Source organism: Gavialis gangeticus, unplaced genomic scaffold (genome assembly GCF_001723915.1).
Source record: "Gavialis gangeticus isolate Ggan-Ray unplaced genomic scaffold, GavGan_comp1, whole genome shotgun sequence".
In the NCBI taxonomy this organism is placed as follows: domain Eukaryota; kingdom Metazoa; phylum Chordata; order Crocodylia; family Gavialidae; genus Gavialis; species Gavialis gangeticus.
In genome coordinates this window covers 150,631,525-150,641,250 of record NW_017728992.1, presented here as the reverse complement: position 1 = coordinate 150,641,250, position 9,726 = coordinate 150,631,525, and the positions used below count along the sequence as shown (strand labels likewise).

The 9,726-nt window shown below is 42.1% G+C and overlaps 1 protein-coding gene across 3 annotated transcripts in view; it reads right to left on the bottom strand.

Moving 5' to 3' along the window:
* The window catches only part of LOC109305020 (Y+L amino acid transporter 2-like), a 69,034-nt gene that overhangs the window by 49,756 nt on the left and 9,552 nt on the right, over positions 1 to 9,726 (bottom strand). For all 3 annotated transcript variants that reach the window (XM_019527893.1, XM_019527891.1, XM_019527892.1), the window contains 2 exons: positions 5,443 to 5,963; positions 1,010 to 1,135 (listed from right to left, as the gene is read on the bottom strand). In XM_019527893.1, the coding sequence (XP_019383438.1) occupies positions 1,010 to 1,135; positions 5,443 to 5,947 (631 nt within the window). In that variant the 5' untranslated portion in view covers positions 5,948 to 5,963. The remainder of the gene's footprint in view (positions 1 to 1,009; positions 1,136 to 5,442; positions 5,964 to 9,726) is intronic.

Genomic DNA, 9,726 nt, shown 5'->3' with positions numbered 1-9,726 from the left:
GACAACAGTTAGACCCCAATGACAGAATCCCATTTTATTTATCCACCTAATGGCAGTTACACAACTATCGAAGTGCTGCTTTTGGCACTTAAACACAATTTTGAATTCTATTTTGTGTTCAGGTACAATAAAATCATCCTGAACAGAAACCTGCCAGAAACAAGGAAGAAGAAGAAGAAGAGGTGGAGGAGAAGGAGGAGGGCCCATACATGTTTTAACTCAACAGCCAAGAAGTAAGGGCATTCAGTCAAGGAAGTGGGAGACCCTCTTCACCCAGAAGAGATTTCAACTGGTATTACCTGCTTTCCAGTAGAGTACCCTAGCCACCAAACCCCAGGTCAGGCCCCTTCTGCATCCCTCTCCTAGAAGCTGAGCCATTGCACTTTGCATTTAATAGCCACTGAATAAAATGGATGGAGAGTTGTGCAGCATAAAAGTTTCCACCTTACCAGGAGCAAGGACCTATGATAGAACCAAGGGCTCCATCCTTGGTTAGCAGCTCTCTCTACATCACACAACTTTGCTTCTGGCCCTGAATATCTCCCTTTCTTGGCTTCCTAGAGAGACAGCTTCAAGGGGAGCAATGGAGGGGGTGCTCAGGGTACTTAATTTTCAGGGATTTATGCATCTTTATATACCATGTATGGTGCCACATATCTGTCTGGCCAGAGTGTAACCCTACTGAGCATGTTCAGTAGCATGCTTGCACTTCCCCACTATATCCACAACAGTTTACATACCACAATCCAAAATTCAACAGAAACCAAAATTCCCACAGACGCCCCCAAAATCACATACTTTGCTGAGTAGTTGCTATTTAGGCAGGTAAAGTGAAACAGGCTTTAGACCCAAGAGCCTACATTTCAATATAGCTGTCACCTCTCTTAGAAAGCTGACAATTCTTTCATAGTGATATAGCATATATTAAACTATGGATTCTGATACTTTTGTCATGCCTCAGATATTGCTCAAGTTTTAGAAATTCATGTAACATTTAGTAAATTCTTACCTTGAGAGATTTTGTAAAGACCAACAGCTATGATTACAATAAGGGCCAGAATTTTTGCGTATGTGAAAAGATCCTGTACTCTGGTTCCCCATTTCACATTGACACAGTTAATAAATGTTATTGAACCTATTGAGAAAACAAATACAGACAAGATGATTGCTGTGAGTTATGCACCACATACATTGTCTTTCAATAAATCATCTGCAGACAAGACATCTACATTTCAGAATTATCTGAACTCATCAAAAGCTGTTTCATGAAAGATGAAACGTTTATGGGTCGGGTGCAGGTGAAAAAAAAGTAACACTCTCTAACCTAGCAGGGCGCTGGCCTGGGGCATAGGTGATGTGGTCTGAAAAATTGTGCTCTTTATCATGCCGAGCTGGAACTTTTCCATCCCAGGTCAACGTTCTAAACATGAGACTACCCATACACTCCCCATCCAGCCTACAGTACCATCCTCTTTAGGGCAGATATAGAATGAAATCAAATGCTGAGGCCATGAAAGCTGCCAAAAAACAAAGCTGCAATCCTCCACTCAGCTCTACTACTCAGTGCCTAGAAATTTCTGATGGAAAGAGATAAATGCACACCCTTCATTGGGAAGCCTGTCCTATTGCCATGTGTTAGTCATTCCAGCTCTCCCAGACCAGACAATCCTCCCTCCAGTCTGAGCTCAGCATGGCAGACAGCCTGCGCTCTGGAGGAAAGGTCTGGAAAGGAGACAGAGATGAAAGAGCTGCTGTTTATGAGGGGAGCATGTGGATGAACTTTCCCTATGCTATCCTCTCCAGCACTAAATTTATTTTTAAATGATTCAAGCAATGAGGATACCCTGAGGGGGTTTTCTGAATCTCTTTTGAAGCACACAGGTCTCCCCATTCACCGTAATGAAGCTCACATGGCCAACTATGTGCTCTGGACTCCATTCAGAGGACCAGGCGCAAAAAAGTTAAACACTGTTCACCTCACTTAGAGGTGCCTGAGTCCATTATTGAGTCAAGCCCCATTAAGTGTGCAGAAGGGAGCGGCTGCTCTATCCCGAGGGGTGAATAACCTTATTCTCTGCCCTGGTCATGGAACAATGAAACACATTTGAACTATGTCCTAGTTTTTCAGGATTTTATCTTGTGTATAATCCATACCCCATTTTAGTTTCAAAATGGAAAGAAAACTACTACAATCTAAACTGCATTTCACTTTAGGAAGTATAATAAAGCTAGCATCTATTTGTTAGATCCCATTTATACAAACATTTACACAGTGGCTGCAGTTCATGCTCTGAAGCAGACCCCTTTAATTTAACTGTGCTTTCTGGCAGTATAGTGAAACATGCACATGAATGCTTGAGGATTGAGGCCAGATTCACTACTGCTTTTCACGCTGGAATTACACACTAGCAAGTGATTGGAATAATGAGGCAATGGCTCCAGATTTTGGTCTACAAACATATTAGCTCTTACAATGAATTGCTCCAAGACAAATATCAGATTAGGACATAATCTTAAACATCTTTGCTATTTAAATGATTGCTATAAATCCTGACTTAACAAATGTGGAATGTACAGTAAAGTAGTATTTCATTTCCTAGAAGCTGGTAATTTATAGTATTCCTGATTTTTAAGGGTAGGGGTATAAAGTAAAAACCACTATATATATATACTAGGTTGGTCATTAAATATTTATTTTATATCGTACACTTTGAAGTCTAACATGTACCTTTAGGCAATCAGTCATGATGAATTATCAATTGTAAGAATGAGGTTTTAAACCCTACAAAGCACAACTACGTGTAGTGCTTGAGCTGTTAAGTATTCTTAAAGTCAATATAATAAGATTTTGGCATGAATTTCCCAGTAAATTGCATTCAATATTTGCCCCTCAGTTCCAAACAAGCTCTCTTTGCTGAAGTGGCTCAATGCCAATTATATCAATTGGATCATTATTTCTGCTAACATTTTTTAGCACTTACAGAGTTGGAATATTTGTGACTACTAAATCATCATCATAATAAGCTATTCATCATTACACACAATAAACTCGGCCAGCTGTGCCAATTATAAACTTGGTTTGTGGTGAAGCAGATCATTTATTGCATGGAACAGTGCCTACCAGCTGCCAGCAGCTCAGGGAAAACTAGCTTACAGCAAACAAAATATCACAGACCTAGCAACTGCGCTCCATAAGGAATACAGCAAAAATGCCCAAGACAAAATTCAAAAGGTACTCTTGAAGAAGCTTCTGTATGTGAACATGACTCTTCCCCCTCCCCCGCCTCGAAATAAGTAGTTCATGGGACAACATTAAGTCAGCTGGGGAGAGAAATTTTCATGTAATACTGTATTTACCTGAACTCAAGATGACTTGGATTTCCATGTTAAGAATCTAATTATTGGAGGGTCATCTTAAATTCATCCCCACCGCAGCTACAGGGTGGAAAGCAGTGGCAGGGGGCAAACAGTGGGGAAAGCAGTGGCAGGGGCCAAACAGTGGGGAAAGCAGTGGCAGGGGGGCAGGCAGCCTGCCCCCTGTTCCCTTGTTTGAGGTCTTGCAACTTGACCCCTGCAGTGCCTGCCACCTATCCTCTTTACAACTCACCTCCCCCACCACTTACCCCTCCCAGTGCCTGCCCCCCATAGAGCCTGCCCCCCTTGCCACTTGCCACCCTACGGTTTACCTTATACAGTAGCTCTGGCTCCAGCTCCAGCCTGAACCATGGAGCACATGGTAGCTCTGACCCTGGCTGGGCAGCAGTGGCAGTGATAGCTCCAGCTGTGGCCCAGGCCTTGGGTCGAGTCAGAGCTGGACCTGGAGCTGGAGCCACAGCAGTTCCTGTGCTACAGTGCAGTCTTCCTGGGCTCCCTCCACTCCATGCTTCATTGCTGCAGTTGGAGCTGGAGTTGCAGCAGCCACTTGCCTTGGCCGTACTTGAATCCAAGATGAATTTCTTTTCCCCATGTTGTGGGGGGAAACTTGTCTTGGATTTGAGTTTAATATATCCTATGGCCTCATTCAGACAAGATGTAATCTAATCTGTACATCAGTTAATCAAGTATATTTGAATGTAACTGGATAATTTACAAGTTCTTAATGTTAAAGACTATTGATGAGCTCAGTTTAAATTCATGGCTTCTGTTGTTCAGAAGTGAACTTCTTGTCTACCTCAGTAGGGTGAATGGGAAATATAAATAATATTTATATAAAAAGCATAGAAGAGATTCTTGCAGAATCCCCAGTATATAATCACATGAAAATACTACTCCTGTTAATTTACTAGGTGGCATTTGATAATTCTTTTTGTTTTGCCTCATGGATTAGTAGCCACAGAATCACAGGAAAATAGGTCTTGAAGGGAATTCAAATAGCCACCTAGTTTAACACCCTGCTTGAGGCAAGATCTTTCTTGTCTACATGTTCCAGGTCAAATCTTTGTGTAACCTGCACCTAATGTCTTCCAGTAACAGAATTCACCATATCTATAGTTTTTTTCCATTCCAGTCCTTAACTGCACACATAGTTAGAAAGCTCTTTTTAATGTCTGTGTTAATTCTCCTTGGTTGCAATTCAAGCCTATTATAGTTTGCACTCTTCCCTGTAGATGTATAAAAATGTATCACCATATTCTTTAGAAGGACCTTTTCATTTGAAGACTCTTAATAAATCCCTCCTTTCTCTCTTCTCCACTAAATAATCCCAGTTCAGCTCTTCCAACTTTTTCTTCCACCTTTCTAGACCTCTAATATATATATATTTTAACTCTCATGTGGTCTCAGTGTTTCCACATCTTTCTTGAAGTGTAGTGTCCCAAACTGGACACAATTCTGCAGCTGCATATCCCTAGAGTAGAACACACATAGCTAATCTTGACGAATAAATGTGAACTAAGGACAAATCTAAAGTATAAAATCAATAACAAACATAAAGTTCATAGTTGGACACTTTCCAGTTTTCTGGGCTCAATATTTTGCTTGCATAGTTTTTATTTCTATTTTATTTTTACATTTAATTCTTTCTTTCTTTTTTTAAGGAGAGCAAAGGGAAGGAATCAAAGTGCAATGCTTTGTTCATTTCCACTCCAAGTTCTGACAAGCAGTTGCTGATTTATTTGTGAATATTTGGATATTTGAGATCTCAGTAGAAGGCCATTGAAATCATTAGGAGTTTTTCCATTGGCTTCAATGGGTTTTGGATCAGGCCTGTGATCCACACTAAAACAAGGTGGCCTCTTAGCAATTGTAGTTTCTCTCCATCAAAATATTGTACACCTCTACTCCCAAAGCAATATTATCCCCAAAGCAAAAGAATAACCTCTTGTAAATTCACCCTTTGTAGAAATCTATTATATTTACAGAAAGGATTGGGAAGTAAACATCTGAAAAACTTTCATGATCACCTGTAATTCAATTATTCTTAGGAATCACAACTTTACTTACAGATACAAGCAGCTGCGATCAACCTGACTGCGTCATATGGTGGTTCACAGGATGGAAATACTGGTTGGACTATGTAATTAGCAAATGTAATTGCTATTACTGCCTGTGTTGTTGGTTCAATAATTAGCAGGGAAGACCACAGTCTGATAAAGGCTATAAAAGCACCAAAAGCCTCCAGTATATAGGCAAAACTAGCCCCTGACTTCACAATGGATGTTCCCAATTCAGCATAACATAAAGCTCCAAACAATGAAAAGATCCCACCAATAGCCCAAAGGACTAGTGAGAGTCCATAGGAGCCACTGTACATTAGAACGCCTTTGGGTGAAACAAAGATTCCAGAGCCAATCATGTTCCCTACTATCAAAGAGACACCATTCAGCAAAGTAATTTCTTGCTTCATCTTCATTTTTCCTTCCACGTTTTCCACCACATTGTCCATTTCAGGCATTCCATTCTTGGAGGTGGTCTTTTTATTGCAGCATACAGTCCAGCGGCCTGTCATTTTCACTTATCATTACCTGAAGAGAACAGGACAGTGATCATTTTTGTAGTGCATATTGCAAAAGGAAGGAAATATACATGATGAATCAAATGCTTCTCTAAATTCATGGCAAATAGGTGTTGGCAGCACAAAATCCTTCATTGTGATTGGTACTTATTGGTAGCAAGGAATGAATGGACATATAAACTGAATTACTCTCTCACCCCTTTTGTCTTCTTTGCCAGGATATAGCACACTGGGAAGGAAAAAGTCCTGTCCATTTTGTAATTAATGGATGATTATGTGAGTTTATTGTCTCCTACTATGCATCTTGAACCTTTCATGCACTCTGAGGTTACCTCTTATTAAATATTTTATACAGTCTATAAACCTACATTAAGTGTAACATCCATAATATCAGAATGAAGGAAGAAATACCAGACTGTCAAGAAAAAACAACATGTTTTAATATAGCTAAAGTATCACAGATACCTTTTAGCTTACACCACTCCATAAAAACTTTGTTTAGCTTCCCTACCTCTCTCAAAACATACCTGTCTACAACCCACAGTAGAGAACAGGATAGAAAAGACACAGATGGATTAGAAGTGTTACAAATCTAGATAGTGCTATTACAAAGGTAATAAAGCAGAAAGGGAGGTCACTGAAGGGAGAAGTAAGAGGAGTAGTGAGAGAGGGAAAAGGAAGATGAACTGAAAACTGAGCTGAAGGGGGTAGTTAATTCAGGTTAATTCAGGGATTTGAAAAGGAGTTTGAGGATGTTAAAGATTTTAGCTGTTCTTAGAAGTGAGGTCCCTGTAGCAATGAATAACACATCCTGTTTAGCTATTAATCTTGCAATCCTTCTGCATAAGAGACACTAACATGTGCATGGACTGCATTTTGAACAGCGTGTTCCTGGAACACTTTATGTGGCAAAGTCCAAAAAGACACATGTTTGTAAAGAGCTTCTACGTCACATATTAGTTGCCTTCCACCCTCCCACCACTCTACCCGTGGCCAGTGCTTTCTCTCTATCCCGGAACATCCTGAGTCTTGGACTTAGAAATTTGGAAAAATGTAAACACTGTCCAATGCTATAATTTCTGGATGCCTCAAGTGACAGAATATAACACTACTAACATCATCTTCAAGAGCCATTGGCTCTCTATTAGAGTTTGCCAACAGCTGAACAAACTGCATCAAATTTAAAATGACCAAGGGAAATATAAATGCAGCACAACAAATCTTGATGGGCATTAAATTGTATCTATACAATAGTTAGCATAACTGGGGCACAATGCTATTTGAGGCTTCTAAGGTGATTCTGTACTAATAATTTTTCTGTGGCACTTAGGAAAATTTAGGCTGAAGCTGCACTGTGATAAACACCGTGCTAGCAGATGGTTGCTACACCCAAATCCTTATAATTCTAATATAAACTGATTTATCCTAATGTTGGTGAATGGCACTGGCACTGATTGTTACCTAACTGTGACAATTATATAAAAACAGACACTACCATCATTGTGGCATCTGGGCAGATTAAATTGTTCATGACAGAAAGAACACTCACTTAGTGTGTATATTATGTACAACAGTCTTCCCAATATTCATAAAATATTATTAAGATTCAAAATTAAGCATATATTTCAGGAAATTCCAGAATCAAAGTTGTGAACTGGTTGTTTTGGGAATTTAACTGGAAAGTGCTTACTAATTTCTACTGAGAATTTTGAAGGCTTGGAAATTGATCAAATTTGGTGAGGTTTTCATAGATAAGTCACACACTTCCTAGCTTAGTTTAATACAGTATATCCTCATAAATCTGGCATGCTTGGGACTGAGCATCTTCCAGAAATTTAAAAATTCCAGATTTTTTAAACCAGAGGGGCAGCTGGTCATGGAGCAGCAGCTGCACGCAGAACAGCGCTACAGGGTGGTGGCTGGTGATGACAGCCACTGCATGCAAGCTTCCCTTTCTGCTGCTCTGGGACTGGCCACTGCTACTCCCCAATGTAGTGTATTTTCACAAAGTGCTGAATTTTCGAGCATTCAGGATATTTGATATCCGGATTTATGAGGTCATACTGTATTCAGCTGAATTTCAAGTTCCTGATCTAGTTCACCTGGCACTACAGCTTCTCAAAGTTTTTTAATATAGACCTATTATGGGTTTTTTTCAATTTTTAAAAAAAGAAAAAAAACCCTTACTTCAGGTCTGAAAGATTAAATATTTTAGCCCAAATAATTAAAACTTGGTGATGGCTAAGACCCAGCTTTCAGAGGCTGATCAATGAGAAAAATCTGCGATACTTTAGTATGCTATGAGCCCTACCTAGAGCAACTCAGTTATAGTTATGGACTAAGCCAGGGGCAGGTAATTATTTGGGCCCATGGGCCACATAGACAGTTCTGGGGATCTGTCGCAGGCCAGTTATCACCCCCCACCAACAGCCCAGAGCCCATGCACCCTGCGGCTCTTCCCTGCCACTGTAACCAGCACTCAACAGCAGCTGAGTGCACAGCAACACCCCCAACCCTGGCCCACCCTGCGCGCAGTCCAGACTTACACCGGCTGGAACGGATGAGCTCTGGACCAGCTGGAACCTGTGTGCGCAGCCTTAACCTCAGCCTGCTCTGTGCCTTCTTCAGACCACATGCCCTTGCTGAGCAGCAGCAGTGGCAGCTGGGCAGAAGCTGTTGCTAGATGCAGGGGAAAAGTGTCCACCACTTGCTGCTGCTGGGTCCTTCTTGCTGCAGCTGCCTGGAGCCCACATGTGGGCTGCCCTGCAGCTCTCCTTCGCCACCATCACCGCTGCCTCTGGGCTGCCCAGCAGGGCAGCAGTGGCAGTGGAGGGGAGCCACAGAGTAGCCTGGGTGTGGCTCTGGGTGGCTGCAGCAAGAAGGGCCCGGCAGTGGTGAGGGGGAGGCGGCTGCTTTTCCTAGCAGCAGCTTCTGCCCAGCCATCACTGCCATCACCACTGCTAGGCACGGGTGGGTGGCCTGTAACAAGTGTGGGGTGAACCGGAGTCAGGGCTGTGCATGTGGGTTCCCACCAGTACCGTAGGGCTGGGGCCAGCAGTGGCAGCAGCCGGAAGGAGCTGCTGCCACCTGGGCTGCCTAGAAATGCAGTTCAGCTGCAGAGCTTACCCAATGCGATGCACCACAGGCTGGACAGTACCTGTGTCAGGTGGTACTGAGGGGCTGAGGGGCCTAGGGCGGGCTGGACAAAGTCCATCCATGGGCCAGATCTGGCCCATGGACCGTATTTTGCCCACCCCTGGACTAAGCAGATGTTTGACAAAAAGGCAGATGTTTGAGGCAACAACGGTGCCTGGGTTTAAAACATCTTTTCAATAGTTCTCAAAACTACCTGCATGGGGATAGATGCAGGGAGTGCCTCAGCTATCAAAACCGTTCACAGGGAAAGCAGCAATATAGAATTTAAAGGGATTTATAATACTAGAACCAGGAGTTTAAACTGCATCATGCAGCAGATAAGAAGCCAGTGGTGTTTCCCCAAGACAGAGGTCACTTGCTGAAATTCATGCATTAGTTTAATGCATACAGGCACTAGTATTCTGCTCTAAAGCTTAGGAGTACTCTTTCAAACTAGCCACACTGCAGAAGTTCAGCTTTAAGGCTCAAAGCTGTATGTGCAGATACAGAAGGACCCAGATAATTCATAACCAGGTGGCTCTACAATCCACTTAATTAGCACCAACATACCCCAAATGGGTCCAGCTTTTGCTTCAAAAGAGGCTGCTCCTCTGATCAGCTGGAGCTCATCAGTGGTT